Genomic DNA, 27,901 nt, shown 5'->3' with positions numbered 1-27,901 from the left:
GCTCTTTTATAGGGGCCCAGTGATGGACTGGCATCCCATGCAGAATGTAGCCCAGCCTTGTGTGGCCTGTTCTGCTTCGGATAGGGTCCATGACACTGACCAGGATAAGCGGTTAGTATGCATTATATAAAAACTAGAAACTAATCACATGACAAATAGTATAAATGAGGAGCTAACTAGGGAAGTGTGGCGTGTAACTCAGTGGACTCGGGTTCTGTGCGGGTGGTTAGAAAATTGCCGGTTCAAACCTGGTCTCGCCATAGCTGTAGGCCCTTGAGCAAGGCCCTTAACCCCCCACCCCCAGGCGCTGCAACAGGTGGCTGCCCTTCACGGCCAGCTCGCTCACACCAACAGAGAGCAAATTGGGGGGAGACATACAGAGAATTTCCCCATGGGGATCAATAAAGTATCAATTATTATAATTAGAAACCAAGTTTCAATATTATTATTTTCTAGGTTCCCTATATCTTAATGATTTAATGAGATAATCTCCACTGCCATTATAAAACTCACACATACAATTCCAACTGAACTTGACAGACGAAATCTGTCTGTTGATTTCCAAATTAGGAATTCTATTCAAAATTCCTTACAGGCATTGTGCAAGTGGCCTAAAAAACAGAAACTGATTGCCAAAATACGTAAGTTAGTCCTTCGCAGCTAATGAGAGACTTCATGCTCCTTTAGATGTTAAGTCATAAGTAAATATTGCAGGCAAATGCATAAATACTTGACTGAGATAAATGCCTCTCAAAGATAACATGGTGTGTCCTGTTAATATGAGGATCATCACCTCCCAGACTACCACATATGAAAGGAGAAAGAAAGGACGCGAAGCCTTATTCTAATAACAAAATACCTACTTTTAGACAATGATTTGTAGCTTAACATAAGTCAGTGCTTGATAAAGTGCTGCATATAAGACCATTTTCCTGCTTTCAGGCTTTCTGGGTATCGTTGGTGCATTAGAGAAGCTCAGCACAGGGGCAGTGTGCACAGCAGTCTGATCAATTGTTACCCCCAAAGTTACACCATTCAAAAAAAAAAAACTGCTAATACCTATTAATTCAGCAGCTTGTCTCCAGACTTTCAATGAAGTTTCGGAAGCCCTGCCCCAGAAGTTACGGCACAGATCTCATGCTGGACGGAATGACACAAACCCCACTGTAAAGCAGTGTGTGGCTCAGTGGGGAAGGACACCGTCCATGTGACTGGAAGGTTGCAGGGTTCCCAGGGTTGGCAGAATGATTCCACTGTTGGACCCTTAATCCAGGCCCTTAACCCCTGGTTGCTCCAGGGATGGTCTGACCCTGCCTTCTCAAAAATGTATGTTCACTCACACAGGAACAGAAGGCGCTTTGGGAGGAGGCAGTGCACACAAACATAAAAAGTGTGCAAACCCCCACAGATGTCCTGCGAAATCAGCAATACTATGTCAACATGCAGTCCCCAAATGTTAGTGGTAAAAAAAAAAAAATAAGTGTAAAAAAACTACAAAAAAGGGGGAATGAATTTAGCATCCTTCTGTTAACTCACAAAGTAATTTGGAGGGGGGGGGTACAGCACAGGCAGTCAGGCTGGCAACAGCGCAATAAAGCATGCGTCCGTGTCTGTTACTGCAGCCAGAGCAACGGACTGCTCCAGGTAGGGCCACGGTGACGAGCCCCCCTTTGGACGCCGGCCGATGATTAACACGCTGGCATTAGTGCAGCTGTGTCCATGAATGGGCCTGTGTTTATTAGGGTTAGGCTGCACGGCCCGGATCCCCGCAGACGAGAGTCCTGTGGGCTCTTCCTCGAAAGTATTTTAATTTATGAGGCAGCTGACAGCAGGAACACCAGGTGAGTGGACCGAGTACCCAATAAATTACCTCGAGAAAGTGATCAGGGCTTGTACCAAGTGAAAGGCAGAACACTGAACCAGCTGCGGACGAGCAGGACCAGGCCCCACACCGTATGTGGTACTAACACTGACATCCCCACGTTTGTCATTTACAATTTATATAGCAGATGCTTTTATCGAAAGTGATGCACGTTTTTTGAGAGAGTGAGGTCAGCCGGTCCCTGGGGCAATTGAGGATTAAGGGCCTTTTTCATGAACCCAATGGTGAAATCACTTTTTGTGGGGTTTGAACTGGCAATCTTCAGATCTAGGACCCACTAGGCTTCACCCTGCCCCCAAAGTACCCATCCATCTTCTGAAACCACTTGTCCTATTCAGGGTCATGGGGGGGGGGTCTACTCACACAATTTGGTAACTCCAAACAGCCTCAGCCTATTTTTGGACTTTTTAGGGGGGTGGTGGTGGTGTTACCTAGAGAAAACCATGGGGGGAACATGCAAACTCCACGCACATGGAATCCTGCTCGAGACCGCTTTGTCCACTGCATCACCATGCCACCCACAACAAAACATACCATTTGCCAAAAATAAAACAGGAAGCCCATCCTAGGATTAAAGCGTGACACTTCCTGGGCAGGTCGACTGCACTGCTGGGAAAGCTGCACATTTCATGCTGATCCTGGTGGACTCTCTGTTACTCACAGACAAGTCTGTGAAAAACACCGTATGCCCATTATGGCTGCCACGGGCCACCAGTATCACTGGATCTAAGGGGGCTAGTCCATAGAGTGCCCCATTGGTGATCAAGCCTTAGCCCTTTACCTTCTTACCTCCTCTTGGATGATTCCACTTGACAAATGTAAATAAGCAAAGCTGTCAAACCCCTATGTGGTCGTATGCAAATGTGAGGGGGGAGGGGAGAGTATTATGCGGTCATGTGCTCCAACTGAATGTATATTACCCCATCTGCTGTGATTCCCTGTACGCTTCTACCACCAATAACACTCAAATATTTGTTAAACTTAATGCAAAGTACTAACCGGGCATTTAATGTGCAGTGGTGAGTCAGGACTGGGGGGGGGAGCCTTTAAAAAAGGCAGATGACTGATCCCATCTATAGTAATCAATAGTCAGTCTTCAGTGCAAAAAAAAGCTCTGATTAGTGCAAGGAAGGTATTTTGGTAAATTCCTCAGCACATATCAGATTCACCAGTAAAGAAACCATAAATGTATGAGAGAGACGCATAATTACCTACTAGAACCATCCCTTTGCACGATCGGCAGGGACCTAGTCTGGCTTCTTCCAGCCTCTGTCTGACACCCCTCCCCCCACAGGGGAGAGCCGTCTGAAGCCTCCCACGGAGTCCCTAGCTGGGCATTGCAGCCGGGAGGTGGGAGGAAGGGCGACAAACCAAACCGAGCTCACATGGGCAGACTCTGCTGCTTCCTAGTGCTCTCAGCCCTTGTTTTGAAAAAGTTTGTTCTTCATTAAATCAGAATTGCCCCCCACCACCCTGGGTCTCACCAAAGGAGGCCGATTCAGCTTGGGCACAGGGGAAGCCACAGGTTAAATATCTTAAGATAACTACATAATAACCTCCATAGCACACACACATTTAGTTTTTTTTTTCCAAGTGGCTGTGCTAGTTCTGGAAGCACCAAAATTCTTTGCTTCCTGAAGAAGTTAAACCCAGGGCTCGGGTGAGCTGTCAGGGAATGAGCAGCAATGATCTACAAGCACATCAGAGTTAGACTAGACAGACGTCTGCACGTCTAGAAATAGGAGCCGTTCTCATACTAGATGTGTAAACCCTCCCACACGCTGAACAAAAACACTCAAGAGACTAGCAGCCAGCAGTAGGGTTTCAGTTCCAGCTGATTTTATTTCCTCATTGAAAAAAAATTATGTACAGAAGTATATCAACAATCTGACAGGCAGTGACTTGACACGATTAGCTGGCATGAGTTTCCCCCTTGAAAATGTGTTTATGGCATGAGAAGACGAAACAATATTCTACACAGCATATTGCACAGGATGAATGAAAATAAAGTTATTTAAAACGGTATATAAAAATCATGAACAACCACCTTTAAAAAGGTAAGGATGTGTAAGGATAGCCGTTCTAGTGCCTGTCTCGTTATAGCTCAACAACATACATAAACACACAATCTTTCCTTATAATACAGTCAAATGTACAAAGATGATCACGTTTCCTCTTTTTTCCTTTTAAAACACAACAGCTATAAACCTGAATTGGAAATACAAATGCTATTCACCATGCCATAAGATACTAAAACAACTGGCTATTTAGCCGACAAGTAGAAAAGATTAAATATTCAAATATGAGAAACGCAGTACGTAAGTGTTGCGAACTCAAATCGGCATCGTAATTGCGTTGTGAATATATATATAGCCTATATATTCCAACCAGTGGTTAAAACTGAAGTTTTTGTTATAAAAAACGCCAAGAAACTGTTACTTAAAGCTACGAGATCTCTTTAAGATACTAAAAAAACGCAGAAATGGCTGCCCAAAATACTGGTGTTGAAGCACATGTTTACAGGGGTATTGGGGTGAGATACTGTGTCTTTAAGGAGCCTGCAGATTCAAACTGTAAACATGTATAGGAAGCTGATTTTGAGATAACCAGCCACCTGGTCGTTAAAATTAGGAAATCCAAACAGCGATATACACCGATTGACACCCCCTTTATATATATTTGTACAAAAATACACTGAGAAAATAATCAAACGTTTCTTCTCTTTAAGTGTCAAAAGTCTACATTTAAATATAAAAAATTAAAAGTTAAAACTCTAGCCCTTCGGCGGATGAGACAGACGGAGCGGGTAATACACAAGACGTACGAGAACGAAGAGTCGAAAAATGTCGTTTGGCCTGTATAAATACATCTATATAAAAATGGCATCCGAGTACATGTACAAGGGAAAAAATACACGAGGATGGAGAAATGGGCGAGAAATCTTCCCACTTAAGATCTGAGAAACCAACTCTAGAAGAAGTTTGGTCCTGAATTGTATACTATAAAGTTCAGCACAGACTTGAGTTCCGTTTGGATCCTGAAGTTAATGAAAACCGCTGGTGATTTTTTTCTTCCTTATTTCGTTAGGAAAAAAACGTGGCGCCATCTAGCCATTTAACACTAGAACTGCCAAATCTACGCAAATTTGCGTAAATTCCCTGGGCCTAACACCTACTGGCATCCCTGCTGAGAGTTTCTTGGGCCATTGTCCTCCTGCTTTTGTTGTGCAAACACACCCATTACCTGTGAGGCCTGGCACATTTGCATTTTTTTACTCAGAGCAGCTAAAATCCAAGGCAGGCTAAACCTCTGTGTGTGACATGGAAACCTTCACAAAAGTCTGCCATATCTATACCAAATATCCCACATGCTGACTGACCTGCAAATATGAAAGACACACATTCACAAAATATATGGAAGCACAAGTCTGTTTTATTTATAAAAAAAATTGAGTGTTTCAAACTTTGCAGTGTTTGCAGACCTCGCAAGTGAGTTCGCAAGTGAATTTGTAACACTTTGCACTGGTAAACCTGCTGCGGTTTCTGTTGCAGTTCTCCTGTACCTGACACTGAGTTGTCCATACAAGTCCTGGCACAGCAGCAGCCTTCCTCTGTCCCCATAGCCTTTTGTGGCATAAATTGGCAATGGAGTTCCTTGGCTAGATGACTCAAAAATAATCTTCTTTTGCCTTCCCACCCTGTACATGCCTTGTACAGAACGTAGGAATTTACCACCACCAGGTCCAGCATGTTGTAAAATACAGCTACTGGCCACCTGCATGTTGCTGCTCTTACGGAATACATGCGCGCCATTTGGTCCAACACATTTACACCACACTATAACAGCAGAGAGAGAGAGAGTCATGAGTGTATTTGCTTTTTTTCTACCTTCTTTCTATATAGGCCTGTATAGTACATATCAGAAAACATTGTAGCACTGATGTAAAATTATACACACATTCACATACCTTCATGTGGTTATAGTCTGTTATCGTGTTGGGTTTCCTCTTTCTGCCTTCACAGATCGCCACATCTTGGTCCAAGGAACTCAGAACACACACAATCTTGTTTTTTTAGGTGCATAAATTGTCAAGGAGACACTGCCACTTCTAAGCACTGACGCGGAGAATTCCTCTTGCTGTGCAGTGTCCTTTGAAATTGGAGGAAGTTCATACCAAACTTTATTCCCTGTGCTCAGTAGTGTTGTTTTGCGCTGAAGCAGTCTGTGTGACAGTGCCAGTGAGGTGAAGAAATTGTCCGTTGTGACATTTCTCCCGTCATCCAGAAATGGCTCCATCAGACTCATGACCATGTTCTCTGCCAGCCTCTCCCTTTTCTGGTGACTGGGGTCCTTTCCCAAGTTAGGGGACACGTTGCAGACGTATTTGGTCTCCAAATCCGTGGCCATCCAGAACTTGATCCCAAATTTGTCCGGCTTGGATGCGATATACCAAGTGACATGGAATGGATCCACATCTACTCCACGTTGTCTTTCCACCGGTGTCCCTCAGGGCTCGGTTCTTGGCCCTCTCCTATTCTCCCTCTACACTAAATCTCTTGGCGAAGTTATATCCTCACATGGCTTCTCCTACCACTGCTATGCCGATGACACTCAACTCATCCTCTCCTTCCCTCCCTCAGACACTCATGTCTCCACTAAGATCTCTACATGCTTGGCAGACATCTCATCTTGGATGACCACTCACCAGCTAAAACTCAAAACTAGTAAAACTGAGTTGCTTTACATCCCAGCTGACTCATCCCCCCTCCAGGACCTTGCGATCTCCTTTGACAACTCCCTGATCCGTCCTTCGGTTTCTGCTAGAAACCTTGGAGTTACCATAGATGATCGGTTGTCATTTTCCTCACATATCACCAGTCTTTCTCGCTCTTGTCGGTTTCTCCTCTTTAACATCAGGAGGATACGTCCATTTCTTTCCACCCAGGCTACCCAGATACTCGTCCAGTCCCTCGTCATCTCACGCCTTGACTACTGCAACTCGCTTCTAGCGGGTTTACCACTGAGCGCCATCCGTCCCCTCCAACTGATTCAGAATGCAGCTGCTCGTCTTGTTTTCATCCTTCCCAAGTTCTCCCACACCACTCCTTTGCTGCGCTCCCTCCACTGGCTTCCTGTAGCTGCACGCATCAGATTCAAAACACTGATGCTCGCATACAAAGCCAAAAATTCTCTGGCACCATCCTACCTAAAGGACCTCATCACACCCCGCTCTGCACCACGATCTCTCCGATCCTCCAGCACTGCTCGACTGGTCCCACCTCCCCTCAAGGCACAAGGAAGACACGCATCTCGGCTCTTCTCTGTCCTGGCACCTAATTGATGGAATGAACTCCCCCTAGATGTCCGAACAGCTGAATCCTTGAATGTCTTCAAGCGACGACTCAAAACTTTTCTTTTTCAGAAATACCTGACGTAGAACTTCTATATTCTTACTCGACTCTTTTTCTGGTGTGTGTTTTAAAAAAATAAAATAAAATAAAAATTCTGCACTACTCAATGGCGTTCTCAGAGATAGTATTCGTAGCTGGGGTCCTTATTGAGCTAGCATCGGAAATTCATTGCAGAGTCTCAAAGCACTTATGTAAGTCGCTCTGGCTAAGGGCGTCTGCCAAATCCTGTAAATGTAAATGTAAATATACTGCATGGACAATGAACCTTGGTCGAGAACAGCTGTACATCTATGTTCATGTGTTCTCCTGGAGTGAAACTTTCAGCACAGTTCTTGGTGAAGGCTGGCAGAGAACGTGGTCATGAGTCTGATGGAGTCATTTCTGGATGACGGGAGAAATGTCACAATGGACAATTTCTTCACCTCACTGTCACTGTCACACAGACTGCTTCACTTTACTGGGCATGGTGAATAACGTTTGCCGTGAACTTCCTCCATTGGCAAAGGACACTGCACAGGGAGAGGAATTCTCCACGTCAGTGTTTAGAATGGCGCGCATGTATTCAGTACGAGCAGCAACAAGCAAGTGGCCAGTAGCTGTGTTTTACAACATGCTGGACTTGGTGGCGGTGAATGCCTACGTTCTGTACAAAGCATCTACAGGGTGGAAAGGAAAAAGAAGATTGTTTCCGATTCTTCTAGCCAAGGAACTCCATTGCCAAATACAGGGATGATGGTCACTGGGTTTTCAAACGCTGCAAACACAGACTTTGAAAGATAGACAGACTGTGTGGGACAGTAACCACTGAGACAAAAGGCAGAAAGATGACGAAGAGATGAACCTGGAACTGAGGCACGGATACATCAATTTTTACATGAACAGCCAAACATGCAAAGCTGGAGAGATCACACAAAAACAAAATTCACTTTTGGTGTTATAATTCAGTGATGGCCAATGAAAATGAAATGACATTTTATTCTGTATGTGTATGAGCATGTCAAAAACCATGGACCATGACTTCACTCAGCTTATGACATTTATATACAAACATGCATTGGAGACTGAAGTGTTAGCATGTTTTCATTTTATTCATTTCATTCTATTAGCAACTTTTCATTCTATTTTCACTCAATTTGTTTTATAAATAACACAGACTTGTGTTTCCATATATTTTGTGAATGTGCGTCTTTCATATTTGCAGGTCAGTCAGCGTGTGGGATATTTGGTATAGATATGGCAGACTTTTGTGAAGGTTTCCATGTCACACACAGAGGTTTAGCCTGCCTTGGATTTGAGCTACTCTGAGTAAAAAATGCAAATGCGCCAGGCCTCACAGGTAATGGGTGTGTTTGCACAACAAAAGCAGGAGGAGGATGGGGCTGAAGACCTGCGAAAATCACAGCAGGGGTGACAAACACCTTGGGACTCTCAGCAGAGAATAAAAACTCGGTAAATCTAGTGTTAAATAACGCTAAACACTAGTTTTACTGTCCGACAGTCAACAGAAATCTCAGCAAAGAGAACAGGGTAACATGCGTTTTTTTTCTATATTTTTTTTAAAAATCTTTTAAAATGTCAACCCACCTGACAAAAATTCATCACGATGAAAAAAGAAACCGCTTAAGACGCCTATTTCTGTACCTCTTAAGTTCACGTGGCGATTATAAAAGTTCCCGAACGTCCAACATTGATACAAAGTAGCGGGCCGGAGCCTCGCATTCGACGTGCAAATCAATCACAGTTTTCCAGTTCAGACCGAGTGTTTATTTCAATAGGATCCCAGTCGCTCCTATCGGGGAAAGCTCTCGCATGACTCCCCCCCCTCTTCTGCCGGCAAAAACACTCTCCAGCTCTGGCTCCTCCGACACCCCGCTCCTTGATCCTTCGCTCAAGCGTTATAATCTTTAATCAGCGCACCCTGTCCTCTCTCCTCCAGCAGGACATTTGAGGTGTGCAACGCACCCCTCGGGTGATCTTCGGATCGCAAATGCATGGTTTTTTATTTATGTATCTCACTCTTCCTCCCCGTGTCGGGATCGCGCTCAATACGTGAACACCAGGTTGGAGATGGTCGACTCAAGCCAGTCACCCGAGATCATCTCGCTCACCTCCGGAGTGCAGTAGTCGGGGAACTCGAAGTGGGAGCCGGAGCCCGACTCGAAATTCAAGTCCAAGTCCCTGTCCAAGACCGACGAGCTGAAACTTCCCAGCGACATGCCATCGAAACCGGGACTAGGGTTTATGTCCAGCAGGTCGTCATCGAGCTCCTCGTCTGAGGATGAGGACTGTGAGGACGACGACGAATGGGAAGCAGAGGGGGTTGGCGAAGACGCCCGCATGCCGGTGTACCGGTGGTGGTCGCCGGACGCGCCGGGGGACTCCGGTCCTTCCTTGCCGCTCGCCGCTCCGTCCTCGTAAAGGCTCAGAGGGTCGCTGGATTCGGCGGAGCTGCTGAGAGTGGGGCTGGCCGGCACGGCGACAGACGAGGGACTGACGCTGTGGCTACCCCCGCCGAAGATGTAGACCCGCTTGGCTTTCCGCTCGGAGATCTGCTTGGCAGCCGAGGCAGACTTTGATTTGTAGAGCGAGTGGTGATCCGCCGCCGCCGAGTGCGAGACCGGCTCCGACAGCGCCGCCTTCCCGCTCCCCAGCACAATCTTGTGCGTCTTGCCCGACTTAGAGCCGCTGCTTTTTTTCAGAGAGGGCTTGGAGCCAGGGCTGCCGGTAACCTTCTCCCCTTTTTCGCCAGACTTGGAGCTGCTTGACTTGACCTTCTTCCTCGGCCGATACTTGTAATCGGGATAATCTGCCATGTGCTTCAAGCGAAGCCTCTCCGCTTCTCGAATGAAGGGAATCTTGTCGCTGTCTTTAAGGAGCTTCCAGCGCTTGCCCAGTCGCTTAGAGATCTCGGCATTGTGCATGTCCGGGGACTGCTCCATGATTTTCCGCCTCTCGATCTGCGACCACACCATAAAGGCGTTCATCGGCCTCTTGATGTGGCCGCTGGGCGTCTTGCACCAGCCGAGGTCCAGTTTATCTCCAGTGGAAGCCGTGGAACCGGGAGTCGGCGATGAAGCCATGTCCAGGTCCATGGCTCCCGAGTCGCTCGACTCTCCCGCGAACACCGCCTCCGTGTTCTCAGCGTTGTTAGTCTTCTGTACCATAGTTCAGTAACAAGTGTGCACAGTTTATCAAGAGCGGAGTCTCTCCGCCTCTCCGACGCAGAGCAGCCCTCGGCTTTCAGCTCGCTATGATGCAAACTTCACTTCTCTGCGCACTCCTATCCGCTTCACTTATAAGTTATCTGCCAGTCCCGAGTCGGGTTAACAAAACCAGAGCATGCAGCAGATAATGCAGTGTTAACAGATGGGGAAGGGGGGGGGAAAACTTCCTTGTCAGGTACCTGCCGTGCTATTCAGTTCCGCGGGTAGGAGAAAAAAAACGCTTCCAATCGCTGGTGCGCGTCTCTTAATTCCCAGGCACCGGCTTATATGCAAGTTTCAAAGCCGAACCTGTCGCACAGGAGTCCCAAACTCATACGCTTTGCGTCTCAGCACGCCGCCGAGTCGCCAGTCGTTCTCCCGTGCTTCTGCAGCGATGCCTCTGTTTTTTGCATAGCCTTCCCCCTTTCGCACCACGCGGGAAGCCCAAGTGGTTATAAAAACCCTCTTTCTCCCTTTCTATGCTCTACCGTCCATCTGCAGTCTCAAGTTTTAGCAGACAACAGTTCCGCCTCACGCCGCTTTATCCTTTCCCAGCCATATAATGACGAAAGGAAACAGCCAATCGGCTACTGTCTCTATCCTTTCTTGTGTCAAAACCACGCCCCACCCAAGCCCATTGGCGGAATAAGAAATCTAATAACAATCAGTGTGTGCAATGAGGAGCTTTATGTCTGACCTCATTCCAGTGTACACTGCAAACTTAGTTTTAAAGGGACATGCTTATGTACTTATTCATTTTTTTCTAGGCATACATGGAAATAAATTACATTAGATTTAAGCTCCCAGAAAAGGAACAATCTAGTGATGGTTGTAAAGAATGGCATCGGTTTTTTAAACATCTGAATCCAATTCAATTCAAATTCTCAATTCAATAAGCAATGTGTCAGTTTTGTTTTTTGTAGCTATACTCGTGTATATATATGTGTTGCAAAAAATGTAAGTAAATGTTTTGGGGGCATGGATGTGCATACTTTAACGTTTATGATGGAAAATATCTAGAACCAGAAAGCTATTCTTATTTAGAAATAGACAGCCCTGTGCAGTTTAAAAATAAAATAAAAACATACAATCGCGTAATTCATAATGTAAGACAAACAATGTTTCCTATATATTTTTTTATTATTATTTAAAGTATGTACGTGTTCTTTACAGAGACGGAAAGCTTAGCGGCTGCTTGTCAGTCCTGTCTTGAATCGCGTGTAAGTGTTGTGAGAAGACTGTCCCCCACAGACTTCACTCAGACTGTCTTAGAGGGCGGAGTCGCTGAAATGGCAGGCGGTTCTTTGTCACATCAAGCGGGCCACGCACCATCGCGAACACCGGGGGCTTGGGGGAGGCGGGGCGCCTAGTGAAAGCGTTCATATGGAAAACGGGGCTCAGCCACAGTCTGTCGATTCGCTTAAGGGGAGCGATTTGGCTGTGAGCGCACCCCGAATCGCTTTATCGCCTAGTTCTTCTATCTAATACACGTGGACGCAATGCACGCATGCACTTATGCACGCGATCTTAAACATTTAATTACACGATTGCTGTACTTCTTAAGTTTATTTCAAACTTATTTTTTGTAAATCATTTAAGATTTTTTTTTCCTCCACTGAGCTAAGCGATATTCAGGAGGACGTAGGCATTAGCAGGCAGAGTCACACGTTACCTAAGCATACTCCCGTGGTTGAGCGGACAGTGGGAAGCGGGAGCCTGATTACCGGCCTGCACTTGCGTTGTGTTTGTCTGCGACGCTAGATGGCAGAATGGAGCCAAGGGACGGACGAGGCTGCAGGAGTCGCGTTCAGTGGGCGCCGGAGCATGGACCTTTGAGCGAATTACATAATGTAACTCAGACGTTTATTAAGTGTGCAAATTACAGAACTGTTTAATCGTGTTTGTGGCCATATGTGTTCAGTAAACAACCAAAGGTTCAACCCTCAGCCACCTCTTCTTAGCAAAACCAGGTAAAGGTCAATTTATGACATAAATTAATGTGCTATTTTCCCTGCATGCTGACCCAAAGGTATATATTACTAACTGAATGTGCAAGTAACTAATAAATTACTATGTGAATTAGGAGGTAGCACGTGCACGGACGCAAAATAATGAAAACTCAATTTAATGTTCCCACTGTCTCGTTTCTACGAAAACAGTACTGCGTGTAGTCTACTGTCATACTCAAGAATAAATTGCAGTTAAAACTATATTTACATATAACGAACGAGCAAATCGGTGATCACCTTTATGGTAGCCCATGTTATTACTTAAAAATCCAGCAGGGTGGTTATTCAGGCTTGTTTTCACACTTATATCTGGAGCCGCTAGATTTGGTTTATAACGTTTAAAAAAACAAAAATGAGAACGGACAGCCCAAATGTACATTGTTTGCAATGGAATTTAAGCTGCAATACAACCTGAATAATTTCTATTATGCATGTTTAAAGAGTAACATCAAAGCAAATTTCAGGCATTTAACGAGCAGCTTAAAGGAGTCGGTGGCAAGCGCACGTGAAGGCGCACGTACCAGCGTGTGTGCATGCGCAGGGAAAGCGGGTTGTCTGAGGAGAAGACTAGAAGCTCCTCAGTAATTGATGATCCTTTCTTAACTATTATATGGGAGCTTCTTTGCCTGTTCCTCAGTTTCTATGCGCACTCGCGGTGCGCGGGAGAGTGTCGCGTGGAAGCTCGGCGCGCGGCAGGTGTGGCCCGTGGCTGGTTTGGCGCGAAACCGCTCTGCAGTTCAGGGAAGAGGCGCAGTCCGTTACAAAACCACCCAAAACAAACAAATATAACGTTAAAATATAAACGCCACTCCAGTCTTTTTTATAAACATGTTGATAATATCATTAACAGTTTTACAGCTGGCTTAATTTACGGTGAGTTTTTTATGTTGCGGGATCGTTTAAATGTGTTTATACACACACACATATACACCCACATACATACACACACACACACACGTGTGTGTGTGTGTGTGTGTGCATATATATATATATAATATAATATAATAATGTTCTGAAACATTCACTAGCATTTCTGAAGCTGAAAGGTGTTATCTTTTTAAAAACCAAAAAAAAAATCAGGTAATTAGGGTCATCTAGGCAACCAAAAGTGTTTATATGGCACAAAGGGAAAAAAAGTCTATTCTATATCTATTATTTTGAAAAAGTATCCACAATCTGAGATCACATTTTTTTAAGTGTTGAGAAAACAGTTTGTGGAGTATTGATTTGACTCACAACATGCGAGAGAGGCAATTACTGTAATGTGGGATAACAATGATGTGATATGATGGAGAGGAAAGGGGAAGGCATGGCCGTGATGGAAGATTGTATAAGTGGGAGCAGGTACGCATTCATTGCTGCCTTATACCACATCTGGAGGAAACGCTTATGCTCATTTAGTGTGTATGAATCCCTTCATAAGCTGTCAGGCCCATGATAAATTGGATGAAGCGCATCATCTGTACGACATAATTTGACAGATTTACACCAGGTGATTCCTGACAGGGCATTTCCTAGTGTCTGCTCTGAAAAGGAGGCCATTTTTTAATACGGTTCGGAATTGGAATCCAAAGGGGGAGGTGCCAGTGACGTTTTGGGTAGAAATATTTCATTTCGGGTTTCAAACAAGACCCCTGAAAAGAAAAGCAATAGAGTACAGGCAGTTATTACAATTCCATTGACAATAAATTATACTTTCGTAGAGGTTGCTTTTACATAAACTCAAAATATGTGTCTTTAGTGCACCCCATTCCTTTGTATATCTTTACTTCCTATACGAATATATATGTTGGTATCACCATTGGTCTACACTTTCTGTCCTTCCCATTTTTTTGTTAAACAGCCATAAGCATCTGTGAAATGAGATTTGGTTTTATAAATGTGCACTGGAGAAAGCGGACATAAGATAGTAATAGATTAATAATATGATAAAACTCCATCGGGTTGCACGTTAGAAAATGCAATAGTTCTTCCATCGGCCCCTTTGGCTTGACCTCCCTCAAGCACCAATTTATATCCATTTTCAGAACAGAAGGATCTTATCTAGTAGATAGAAGCAAATGATATGTGCTTTTAGCTGATTTTACTGCCTTATTCTGCTCTGTGTAGTTTTTGATATCAAGAACAGATCATTCAGAGTAAATCTGTATTATGCACTTACATGAGGTCATACCCTAGTTAACCGTATTGATCATTATATTACGATATGCATGTTTAAACAGGTGCGAAGGACTCTGTCTATCTTATCTGAAGAGCAGCTGTTTGAGCTGCCCTGTCTTTAAACTGTCTTTTTGGCCCTTGGCTTGCAGACGCGCCTGTGTTGTCGGTGTCAGGCTTTGATTTCTTTAAGTTCAGCTGTGATGTATGGAACACCTGCTTTTCAAGGTTTCCAAGAATATCTGAAAAATCCTCAGAAATCGAGGGAAATGCGGGGTATTTTTATATAAATATATAATAGGCTACATTTAGATTGTGCATTATGTAATGCATATTTTTAAATTCCTTAATTTTGTAAAAGGTGTTGATATCTCAGTTGAGCATACATACGTATGTGATTTTGGACAAAATGAATTAATCAATCAAGCATTTTCTCCCAGAATGTTTTCCCTCTTCACCCTGTAATCAGAGAGATGTTGCCTCACTTTACTTAATTGTGTCCATTTATTACGAATGTTATGTATGATTCAGTGGGGACACCTCAGCTGGCTAGTGAGGACCTGCATCATTTCAATCATCTGCTCATCTGCTGCTGTTTAGGAGACCGACAGCAGACAGAAAATATCTGGAATTGGTTCTGTGAGGCTGTGAAATCCCCCTTATTACTTCCAGTATTACACAGTGGAGCTGAGGTAAGCATTACACCTGACACGCGATGGATGGAGCTGAAATAGGGGCCAGCCAGTCTTTTTAGAGGGTCTCCATATGACAATTTGTTGTCCTCAGCTGCCCGGCATGATAACCAAGGCTATGAAGTTGGTGTCAGCTCCAGAATTTGTGGCTTTACCTTATAAGTATGTCTGTATGTCTAATAAGTTCCCCATCCTGCATTTTTATTAACATTTGAAATGGTGCACTTTTGACTAAAAGTGGTTGCATGGTTGGTATGGATTGTATCAGCTCGTCATGCACAGCCTCATTCAGTTTGGCCGACGGTTGCTCAGTAGTTTCATGTGAGTGCAGCACTTCAGTGACCTTCCCTTTCTCTATCTGCATTGCATATGGTGACATTCAGTGTGACTGTACAGTACTTTGGGTGATTTATTTTTTCATCCCATTGCTGTACATACCTGTTTAATTTGACATCTTGTGCCAGTGTTATAATCAATGGCATTTGATCATAAAACTATATAAATGAATAAACAATAAAAATGTTTATTCAGGAACAAGCTATTATAATTTGAAGTACTGCATCATGAACAGAAGAAAACATCACATATTGCTTGGAGCAATAAGGTTAAGCAGTAGTTAGTTGGGGATAATTTGTAACTAAAATGCCAGAAAATATTTATGTAAAGTTGTTAGGAAATGTGCATAAAAGGGTGTTGAAATAATTCATATATTTTTCTCTATGACCACAAGCGTGTATTTTGCATTTCAAAATCCTGCAGCAATGAATAAATGCAATGCTTTGATTGACTTGAGTTGAAAAGTTGTTGTGATCATGTAAAAATAAGTTGTCTGACTTTAAGGAGTGAGGGTGTATGGGAAAAAAGAGCAATATCGTCTTCATAACAATCACAGATCAATAGTAGTGAAAGTTCACATCCTGTTGTGATTATTTTTGAAAGGTAATCAAATGAGAATCCTGTAATAAATTAACTGCTAGATAACTTGGGCCATCTCCTTTTGGATGGGTCACTTAAAATGATTATTTAGAACATACACCTGCTGATTTTTGAGAGCACAACAGGTTGGTATTCAAATTTACAGGATGCCACCTGTAAGTTAATATTGAACAGATAATCTCACTTGTCTCTGAGCGCGACACTGTTAGATGAACCAACGCTCTCCCCCGAAAGCTCACCACACCAGACTTAATCAAATGAAAACAGACCACAACAGGGAAACAGCAGATCAGGTGAAGCGGGTGTTGTTGGCAAGGTGACACGAACCATCCTGGTCAATTAATAAGACATATGGCATATTAACACCCTCGCCTCAGTAGGATTCGCCCGAGGTTCTGGAACTGACCTTGGATGTGAGTAATTACCTCACTCACAGCTCAAATCTATCTCCCTCTCAGAATAAAAAGGCATTGTGGAATGCACTTTCCTGTTTCATTTCATCTCAGTTGTTTGGGGCTCGGCACTCCGTAAAAATCGCAGAAAAGCATAGACACACTTATTGACCAAGCTAGCTCCAGGTAGTATCTGCTTCCACCTCCAGACCTATTTCAAAGGTAGATAAAGCTTTCCTGCACATCTTTGTTGTATAGAGCTGTGGGTTTTTGCTCTTGTGGCCTTCCAGTTACTTTTAACAAGTCTGACCATTCTCTGACCTGTCTCATTATCATTAAAAAGGTGTGTTAACACACAGACCTGCCATTGACTGGATGCTTTTTGTTTATAGCATACTGTACACACTGTACACACTGTAGTGTGTAATAGTGCTGTTTCTAAAATACTGGAACCACCACATCTAACACCAACAATCACACCACATTTAAAACCTCTTGGATCATATATCTTAGTCACTTTAATGAGTAACCTCTTTTCCCTGCTTCTGTCTTGTTCATATTCAGTTGCATCCACATGATCTGCGATTTTGTAAAGCAGGCTCATCTCATTAAGTAGTAGGTGCACCTACTAAACTGGTCACTGAGTGTATGTGGAAATTGCACATCACATACTTATCACTGTTGGCTGATGTATGGTTAATCCTGCCATTGATTTGAGTTTCCTCATTTAGTCTTCGGTCAAATTGACAACTAATTTCTACAAAGTTGCGAAGGGAAATGTTAGTTTGCTGTTTATTTTTAAAAGTTATTTTCAGAACATTAATGGTTTTTAATGATAGATGAGAAGTTAAATGATTTCAGGCCCCACAGCCTGACATTTTACTGAAACCATTTTAGTGCCATTTTATAATCATGGGCAGGAACGTGTGCGGCTGTCAGTTAATCTCTGAATTGGGTTTGGGATTTGGGCTTGCCCATTTCGCTATGGAAGCTCTCCCAAACACATGCAGCCAATTCCCATTATAGCCGACTCAGGTAGAGGCCAACAACAGAGTCCAGGTGAGGGAAGTGGCAAGCATAAACCTAGGAATTGATTTGGGGGGGTGGAGAGTGGTTTTACAGTGAGCTGTAGGAGTGGAGCTAAGAGGATTGGCTGCATTCGCCACTAGCTCAGCAGACGAGGCGTAGAAACTTAGAGGTCCTCGTCAGCGGAGCGAGCTGCGCAGGGCCAGTATGGAGAGAGAGAGATGAGAAATTGGGAGAGAACGAAGGCACAGCAGCAGAAGAAAAATAGAGAGAGAGAGAGAGAGAGAAGAAACCCAGGAATTTCCCCCCACCTCCCTCCTTTCTCGCCGATTTCCGGTAATGGATTGATATCAGTACAGCCTGGTTGGCAACATGGCTGGACATGGGAGTGTTCATCTGGCTACTGCATCCCTGCGTACACCCTCCGCCCCCAACCTCCTACATCCACCCCCCCACCACCACCCTCAGCTTCCTACACCCCCCCCCCAACCCCAGACAAGTGGGTCCCCGAGTCTGCAGAGGACAGTGAGTGATAACACTGCGCATCAGCTGACTGCCGTGTCACAACGCTGCCGTCTTCCACAGTTTGCGACTGGCAGGGCTCTGCCTGCTGCAGTTTCCAGCCGCAGTGCGGCAACGCAGATGCTGCGAGGAAGAGGCACAGCTGCCACTGGATTTTTTTTGGAAGACGGTGTATTTTTGTGGGGGTTTTTTCCGCCTCTCCCCCCCCCACCCCCCCAAGCATTCTCAGTCTTGTTTTTTCCTGCATCTCGTATTTCGGGTGAGGACAATTACCATTGCAGGGAAAATCTGAGACGGGCAGAATGGATGGAAACCTGGATCTATATGGTTGGCTCGACAAAAAAGGGAATATGGCGTGCTGTTGGGAATGTTCTCCGACTGAGCGGCTTCATCGCCTCGGAATGAGACTGCCTTGCCTGGGACATGATCCACCGCATTGGCACCATGAGATGAGGACTACCTGTCTGGGCACAGACAAAGGAACTTCCCTCCGCCAGCTGCAGAGGATGACCGGGGCCCGACTCCATTTCGTTTCGTCCCAACCCGTGGTGCTGGCACCAGCATGTCTATACCTTGGCTGCGGAAAGAGATGTGCCTTTGCGGGCCGGGTCGCACCACCATCGCCGCCAAGCACAGCTGGGGAAAGCCAGACACGTTGACCTAAATCAATCCCAGCCGCTTCTGGAATTGCGGGGGGGGGGGGGGGCAGCCGACTGGCGGAGACCATCACCCCCTCGCCCCCCCCCCCCCCCCGTTCACACACCAGGCAGCCACCGTGTGGGGAGTCCCACGGACTGCAAACTCCACTATGCTGCCTGCCAGAGAGAATACACCCTCCCTCGGGTTCGCCGTTTTATCCAGTTCCCTTCACCCCTCCCTGCCTCCGCCGTCCTCCTGTTATCAATCACGTTCGCTATCATTGCGCTTTACGGCGGATTAGCGTGTTAGCAGCGCCGATCTCGTCCGCCGCCGCTGACGAGGTGAGACGCTCCCCCTTCTATCTGCCGGGCTTAGCAGTTGCTGCCTGGGTGAAGCTATGCATCTACGGACACTAACAGGGCATAACAAAGGACACAGGACAAAGCATGCAGCCATCTGCTGGATTATAGTAAGAACATCACGTTCTTTGTTTTTTTCTTTAACCCTTCGTGTTTTTTGGGGTTTTTGACTCCGAGACATGAAGAGTCTTGCTCCGTTATGTTGTTTACCCCCCCCCAACCCATTTTCGAGGGGGAAGGGCTGGCCTCAGAAGTCAGCGATCTGTGCCAACAGTATATTTTCGTTTCTGCTAATTTCAAACGCTTGGGCCTTGAGGGACGGATGTTCGATCCTGAAAGAAGGTTGCAGTCAGAGGAGTAAAAACCACAAGCGCAGCAGAGACGGCTACAGCGGTAACCGACTGGGAGAATCAGGCGGGGGGTTGAATAATTCATATGCTGAAATTACCCTGCCTTCAGCTTCCCACATGCTTCCAGCATCGGAATCCTTAAATCATTCCGCTCTTCCAAGACTAACTCCTCAATCCCATTTGCATAAACTGCAGCACCCAAAGTCCTTCGAGGAAGACTGCTTCCACGCTCAAGAATATCACTTTTCCTCTGCTGCAGCCACCTTATTTTTTCTCATCCAGAAAGCTTTGAAGAGGACGACTGGAGACGGTCGCAAGAGAAGAGCGAGCGACGTCCAAGCCCGGGCACGAGATGCGACTAGCGGTGCAGGCGCCCCAGTCTCCAAGGGGTTTGTTGGTTCTTTCGAATGTTGGCGCCCAGCTTCTGAACCCTGCTGCAGGAATGTTTATCTATTTGTTTTTCCGTTTTGTTTTAATTGCGGTGAGTAAAGCTTGGGAGGAAGTATGTGCTTGTATCCTGTCAGCTGGGATCGTGCTCCAGGTTGCAGTCCGGCTCAGCTGCCTTGTCCCATCAGAACCTGTTTCCTCGCTCATCCTGTGGATCGCCACGCACCGGTTCTGCAGTCCTAGGCCACGGGAGGCTACAGCCGTGACTCTATGACCGCCGCGAAGAGAGCTTTTGAAAAGCAAACATGGAAAGTGGACGCGCCGGTGGGGCGAGTGACACTGGAAATGGGGAAGACGCACAGCGAGTCACACGGGGAAACACACCAGGGAATCCATCTCCGTGTCCTTTGGATCGCATGCCTTCTCTGTGCAACGGGGCATTTCAAACAAAAAACAAACTGCTGTTTAGAGACAGAGGGGGTGCAGTACGTATGAAGTGTGGTGGAAATGCATGTTTTTTTCCCAGCTGTAAAGGGACCATTATGATACTGAAGCTGCAGGTCTGTTAAACAAAAATAAATGGAAATGTAGTGGCCCATAAATATATTCATATAAACTGTATATTTTGCACATTTTGGGCCAGTTGCATTGTGTGTGTGTGTGTGTGTGTGTGTGTGTGTGTGCGTGTGTGTCCAGTTATAACTTACCAAATAGTCCCCATAACATGATGAATGCCCTTTTTTTACCTTATAGAAAAACTGTATTTTTAAAAAATCCGTGACTGCAATGAAAAAAGTAAAAATGCAAAAACTCTCGTATTTTGTTTGGTTACTTATGGTTATGGTCAGGGCTGGGTCGGGGTTAAGGTTGTCATACTTAGCATTAGCATTTTCCCCATAGAAATGAATGAGCGGTCCCCAAAAAGATATAATAACACGCGTGTGTGTCTCTCTGTGTGTGTGCGTGTGTAAACCTGTGTGGTCGGCCAATTAAAGAAATACGGTTTACAGATTAGTTGTTTTTATGCTTGCAGTTATATATTGCGCTTCATGTTTTTGACTGGATTAGCTGATAAGTCAAAAATCGATTCCCGCTAAAAACCGTGTGGGTTGTGAGGGTACATGCCACGTGAAAAAGAATTTTATTTAAATTATCCATCCATTTTTCTAGCTATCCATATTATTATTATTAGTAGTAATAATAGTAGTATTTAAGGGTGTGTTGTGTAATACTCTATATCAGAATGCTGGTTCAGATATAACATATCTGCATCAGCATTTGTAATAAAACATATTGTAGGATTATTTTTTTGTTCTATCTATTGCACTCCTTTAATTATTGTTATACGAGCAATATTTTGAGCACTTCTTCAGCCTCCTAGAACGACCCACTCTTCTAAAAGCTGTAAACATAAACCTTTTGTCCTTTATTTTTAGTCATTTTTATGCTATATGGGCAGATTCAACTCCACCATTTTCAGTCGGTTGCTGAAAAAGGCTCAATTAGTCACAGAAACAGTGTCTCTCCCTGTTGTGCTTCCTCTGAGATAAACTTTAATTCAATCTGTTTAGTACACTGAAGCGTCAAATATCACCCAATAGCATGATCTGTTTATTTTCCAGTACCGTTTCTCTAAAGTCTTGCAGTTCACAATTTATCTAAAATGGTTGCAAATGCAAAACAATCCCCCAGACCTGCTTAAACTGTCTCCAAGGTACAGTAAACAAATCTCAAATTTCAGCATCCAGACATAGTGACTGAAATGTCACAGGAAAGGAGCCGTTCTTTGTGTACATTGTGCAGGAGGCCATCAAAGCCGAAGAATGTCACAGTTAATACAGTTTCAAAGCATCATTAACAGTCATCTGTGTGACATGCCAGTGTCTCTGAGTACCTGAAGATGTGCCATGCAACTTGCAACTACCTGCTTTTAATACAAGTATTATTTATTACTATTTTACACTCCTACCCAAAACTATTGAAGCTGGCCTGCAGTATGGGAAGGCCGTCTTCTATCCTTTTGGCAGTTCTCATTTCCTGGCACGTTAAAAATTATTTTATAATGCCAACACAATTGGGCTTTGATTTAATCATAATAATTTGAAAATACATCACATACTAGACAGCTGATATTTGGACAAGAATTTGAACAGTTCATCCCATCAACCAACTGTATTCAATGGTAAGTATGTTTACTTTGAATTCTCAAAATAAATCCTCCCCAGTTGCATGGATGAACCAAAGAAGATGGGGGGGGGGTGGAATACATTGACTGTCATAAATTTTTCTTTTGTGTAATTAACAATGTACTGGTGCATTACTTGGTTCCAATACAGCAGTTTGATATCTTTTTGAGATGTTCATTTCCGAGATATTTTAATGCTGCATGGATTACTGGATTGCGTGAAATTAATCACAAGCCTGAACTGAATAAATTGATGATACATGAGCTGTACTATTGGTTGCTTTTAAATCTGTTTCTGGTATATATGTGATGAGGGCCACCTCCCTTCGAAAACTGCATAAAACTGAAATGCTGGGATTTCAGCATGACACTGTCTACAACCTACACCAGAGATTTCTATCTGACAGTCAGCTGGACGGCTTGTACACAACGTGCCAGGCTCGCGTTCCATCCGAGAATCGTGACCTTTATCTGTAAATTTCAAAGTTACGGCTTAAGTCCTCTCAAACAATACACGTGTCTGCCGTCAAAATAGCATTTACTTCAAGATCCGGCACTTTGTTTCTCCTACACGCACTAGAATAACAACATGGCTTGTTTATAATATATTGGGGCATGGCATGAGTCCTACCCTCCAGACCAAACAAAGGAGAACAGACTCCAATAGCACTTGACCTTGTTTTACCGATTCTCCACATGTATAGAGATAAACAAGATGTTACCCTCGGATTACCCCTTCAAAACAAGGCTCTCGCTCCAGCATGAGGATTACACAACAATGGTTGAGCAATTACTCTCAGGATGAATCACACTTCCCCTTTGCTGGCTAGTGAGCAGTATCGGGCCTTCGGTAAACACAGAGGGCGCCTGTCCCGTCGCTCAAGACGTGCTGCACCGGCTGTGACGCGGCTGCCCCGGGGGCCCCACACGCAAAGGCCTGCCTTCCCGCACACACATGGCTCTCAGTTTCACTCATCTCGGCTTACCTTTGTCACGAACAGCCTCCTCCTGTCAGCGCTGTGCCCTTTCTCCTTTTCCAGATGGCCCAGCCAGGTATCTCCCTATCACCACCTGCACCTTGCGGACCTGACACGCGGAGTCGTGCCTGACGGACCGGGATCACAGGGGAAAAGGGGGAATTAAATGGTGGCCTTTATCTAGGTGACTAGCTGAGTCACCTGGCAACAAAAGGGGCAGCCTGAACACAACATGAACCCGGCCACATCTGTGTTTTTTAATGTGAAATCTAACCATTTAACCATTCATATTTATGAGACTGGAGGCAAGAGGTCACTTTGCGTCTGAATTTTTTACACAAAAAAACAAACACAGGGTATTGCGATACATTGTTGAATGCAATGTGAGAGCAGAATAGACAGTGCCAGGAAAGTGTGTGTGTATGTGTGTGTATATGTATATATATATATAATATATGTATATGTGTGTGTCACATTTCACTGAAAACACAAGAAGTGCTTTACCATCATCGACCCAGACCTCTCAGTTTTTGAAAGTATCACTTATAATTCAGAAATGACCTTTAGGTATTGATCGTTACCTTGCTGGTTCCCGTGTGAGCCCAGCCAGCGAAGGTATAGATCTGATATCCTCCTCGGGGACAGCGTTCCGTGAGAAGGCATACAGCGCCCATCACAGAGCACCAGCAAGTGAGGGCCTTGTTTTATGTGCTGAGAGAGATCTCCCCATTGGGGAGAATGAGAGTCGGCTGCTCCTGCAGCCTGGTAATAATTGGCATGGGTGGACCTACCCTCAGTGTTGACACATCTCCCAGGGTTCCTTGGGGCTTTTCTGAGACGCCAGGTGGCCGAGGTTCCCCCGGTGTCCTCTTAACATGCTCAAATTGCATGTGAACCACCAGAGACCTGTTAGAGGCAGGGGAGGGAAAGGAGAGGCACAGCCTAACCTGAGAGAGGGATGGCTTATTTATTTAAGATTACCAGCATGTAAAAGCATTCATTGGAACAAACAAAACCAGTCATTCTAATTACAAAGATAAGACTGGCATTTTCCCCTCCCGTTTCCAAACCGTATCTGCATGTCCTTGGATTCTAAATCCCTGTTTTGATTTTCAGTCCTCAGAACCACATCAGTATTTTTTTCTTCTTCTCAAACTGTAAGATAAGACATTAGAGAGGTTCCAGTTAGTGAATTTAGATCTAGACAAAGTCTGCAGCGCTGATGTACAGACACTGTGCCATTCTGACATAAGACATGCCTGTTCCAAGCTTTTGATGATAAGAAGAGTTCACTGATTCATTTTTTCTTTATTCAGTTTTTTTTATGCTGGCTGTCAAAAGGATTAGACTAACCAGATCGCCATAGTCCCTAAATTATATTAAGCATATTATTTATGATATATTATATATGATATGGTTAACATTAAGTATTTCTTTTTCACCACCATCTCAAGCTCAAGTCCAACGGTGCTCCAGGCAAGAAAACCTCTTTTGAACATCTCGTCTAGAAATTATACTGTAGAGTGAAATTTGCGCAGAACTCATTAAAAACAGGCATGAACACACAAAGTCATTTGAATTCATTCATAAGCCAGTAAAGTGGCAGACTGTATATTTACACGGCAAAGATGAAATGGAAATCCATCAATGCTGTAATGGAGATCTGCTTTTTCAATGAAATTGACAATATATATTGCACACTCTGCAGTACACTCTACCTGGTTACCCTGTTAAGTCAGTCAGACCTAGATTTACTATTAGTTCAATAAAATCTCCAAATGACTGATGATAGCAATGTGAAGATAAGCTATGCTAAGAAATGTCAATTCCCAAATACAGATTACGGTTATCAGACAGATTGCAAACAGCCCACCAGGGACTGAATGAAACACACACAAATATACAGGTGAAAGTGAAGCTTAGAGTCCGATTGCAGTTTCAGCCAGTGTGTCCTTGGAGTATTTTTTTTTGGGGGGGGGGAGGTTAAGGGTCAGGAGCCCAACAGAAATGTGACTATTTTGCTAAGGATGGTGACCTTCCGATCACAGGTGGCACAGAAGGCTAACCTGTTGAGTCACAATGCTGCCCCCCCAGTATCATAACTCAGTTCTTAACAATTCTTCCAAAGTGGCCTTTTCTTTGAGAACTCTGCATGACCTCCCACGCTAATTTCTGTGCCATCACTGGAGAGAAGAAAAGCAGGGGAACGGCCCTGCTGGGACGTAAACTGAGCGCGTGGCTGCACCTGCCCCCAGAGCCGTTCGTTTTAATTGGACATCTGCCTTTGGTTCCCACATTAGCATCCATTAAACGGCCTGCTTCAATCTCCGGTGTCTAAGCCCTGCTTCTCAAGGTGACAGACGCCCCGGTGACCGGTGGCAACTCAGAAAGTTGTCTTACTTTCCTGAATCTCTGTCAAATCTCCCCCTCCCTCCCATCCGTGCAAATAGGCATGGAAGGACCCCAAGAGAGAGGTGCCCAAGAGGATGCCTTTCAGATATTTCTGCCAAGGTCCTCTGTGTCTGAGGCTCATTAAACCCCCCAAAATGATGGTGGGTTTAAAAGCACCATGAGCTACTTAAATGAAATAAAATTAAGTAATGGTCTTTGCCTGGCAAACATGCAGTCATTACTGCTTTTTAAATGAGCACTCTTTTATATTTAAATTAACTGGTTATACTGGCTTTGCATCTCGTGGTCCAGTAAAAAAAAAAAAAAAGCTGAAAATATATTCCTTTGTCATTCATACCAATTAAATACCATTAAGTATTTGTGAAATCCAAGGCAGACAGTACGTTCACATTTTACTTCCCCATTTACAGAAATACAGCCAGCTGTCATAGTCCTTCCTTGTCTGGCATCCCCTGTTCACCAGTAATGTACTCAGTGAGTAATCAGTAACACATTTCAGAACGCTAAAATAAAACGCTGTGTAATGAACATCAAGCGCATTGTCTGCATATGACATTCATAAGGAACAGAACATACCAGCTCACCACCTTCAAAGCAGTTAATCTAAATAAATGTAGTTTTACGACTTGCAATATAGCTCTTGAAACTCCCTACTGATATGTATATTGCAAATGCTAATATGTGTTTATTTTAAGGTATCAAAGCTTTGTTTGCCAGTTCACATGCAAAAGTACATACTTTACTAGTAAACTGCAATAAGACCAATATGGATTGGATTCCCTATAGATACGGTTAAATATTACTACAGATCAAAGAGGAATCCCATTCAGTAGAATATATCAATGGATCAAGGAGCAGTGAGTTGCTGCAGAATGCATCCCTGTTAACAGTCAGTCTGGATGGGCTTTGAGGGTGCCATCTCTTCATTCAGCCTACCTGTAATGTCGGCCTGGTTCGCCCGCCATCAGATGTGCTACCTCTCATTCCACCTCTGCGCTTAATGATCTCATTATACACTCAAACGGACCACTTCAATACTCTTCCTATCTTTTCCACTTTAGGACTCACAGCCTTCCATGAAAGTGGCTCTGGGAGGCCATGAGAAAGCGATTCGACCCACAGACTTAAAATGACTGGTGCAGATCCAGGTTACTGAGCCTGCCAGTATTTGCCAGAGGCCTCTGTGGGAGATGGCAGGATCACAGCCTCGCTGGCTGGGCCCCGCTGCTCCGGACCACAGCACAGGGGCAGAGCTAGTGTTTCTGGGTGATAAAATGATTACAAACAAGATCATGTTTAACAGTAAATATTTGTTGACACCTGATTTTTCATGACCCACTTTCTCTTAAATGGGTTAAGTCCAGTTTAAAATGAACACTGTGTGTAATCCTTGGAATAAGAAGTCACTCCCTAGGACACTGTTTACTGATGCTAGCTATAGTCCTCTTTTAAATTCCTTGGAAACTACAAATCTTGGCTGAAACAAAATGTCGAACTAAAAGGAGAGGGCTTCACACATCACTGCAAGAGTTGAGGTGAGACCACCTGATCTCATGCTGTCTACACTGCACCAAGGAATGACCAAAGACGTCAACCCAAATACACAAATTGCCTGCAATAGTACCGTCTATGTGAAATGAGCAGTGTGAAATCCCCCAGTTTACAGTTACTGGCAAAATACAAGAAAGGAAAATACATTTAAAGAAGAACATTTCTCTTGTGGCTTTGAATATGTTCTTAAAAAGGGCTTTGAACAGCTGATAATTGATTTAAATGTAAAGCTGCACAAAGAATTTTTATACTACAAAAGATTGCACCTTTCATGTTTGGCGATTTACAGGCCTGTGTTTGATTTCATTCCGCTGGCTAATCTCTTTGGGGCTTTGTCTTAACCCCTCCCCAAAGCAATAAAAAGTATAAGGAGAAAAAAAGCAATGGCAATAAATATTAGACATTTTCAGGCATTCTTTCTCCCCTCTTTGATCCTCATTGTGGAAAAGAAGCGTGGCCAGTTGAAAGAACACAACTGTAGCTCACTCATTTCCAGAAATGGCACATCAGTCTCACTGAGCAAAGGCCTAGTACTCACCATTCAGCCCACTTACAGCTGTGGCGTCTTTCCTAAAGGTTAATCTCACACTACTCATTTTCTTTTGTCCATCCCTAATTCATTATTGTTCCCTTTTCCCTGTCATTTTCTACAGTTTCTTCGTATGGTGAGCTTTGCTGCGCGTCATAGCTTTCAGTTACTTGGCAACGTTTCAGACCTCAGAACAAAGTGATGATTTTCGACTTTCAAAGGGAGGCCAAATTAAAAGGTTGCTTCTATTGTCAGGTTACAGGCATTTGTTGTTTTTTTTTT

At 44.2% G+C, this 27,901-nt stretch overlaps 1 protein-coding gene and 1 long non-coding RNA gene across 2 annotated transcripts in view; one reads left to right on the top strand and one right to left on the bottom strand.

Annotated features, from left to right (window-relative positions):
* Window positions 1-8,754: 8,754 nt before the first annotated feature.
* Window positions 8,755-11,036, bottom strand: LOC125748325 (transcription factor SOX-4-like). Its single transcript, XM_049024344.1, has one exon. The coding sequence runs from the start codon at window positions 10,455-10,457 to the stop codon at window positions 9,336-9,338; it is 1,122 nt and encodes a 373-aa protein (XP_048880301.1). The 5' UTR covers window positions 10,458-11,036; the 3' UTR covers window positions 8,755-9,335.
* A 721-nt stretch (window positions 11,037-11,757) lies between these two features.
* LOC125748368 (uncharacterized) overlaps window positions 11,758-27,901 on the top strand; it is a 29,005-nt gene continuing 12,861 nt past the window's right edge. Inside the window, exons 1-2 of the long non-coding RNA XR_007399526.1 lie at window positions 11,758-13,378; window positions 15,263-15,354. This is a non-coding gene — a long non-coding RNA (uncharacterized LOC125748368). The remainder of the gene's footprint in view (window positions 13,379-15,262; window positions 15,355-27,901) is intronic.

Source organism: Brienomyrus brachyistius, chromosome 9 (assembly GCF_023856365.1).
Source record: "Brienomyrus brachyistius isolate T26 chromosome 9, BBRACH_0.4, whole genome shotgun sequence".
Taxonomy (NCBI): Eukaryota; Metazoa; Chordata; class Actinopteri; order Osteoglossiformes; family Mormyridae; genus Brienomyrus; species Brienomyrus brachyistius.
This window is presented reverse-complemented; position numbering and strand designations above follow the sequence as displayed.

Excerpts from the sequence above, each read along its gene's own strand:
- LOC125748325 (XM_049024344.1), bottom strand. The coding sequence starts at position 10,457 with ATGGTACAGAAGACTAACAACGCTGAGAACACGGAGGCGGTGTTCGCG.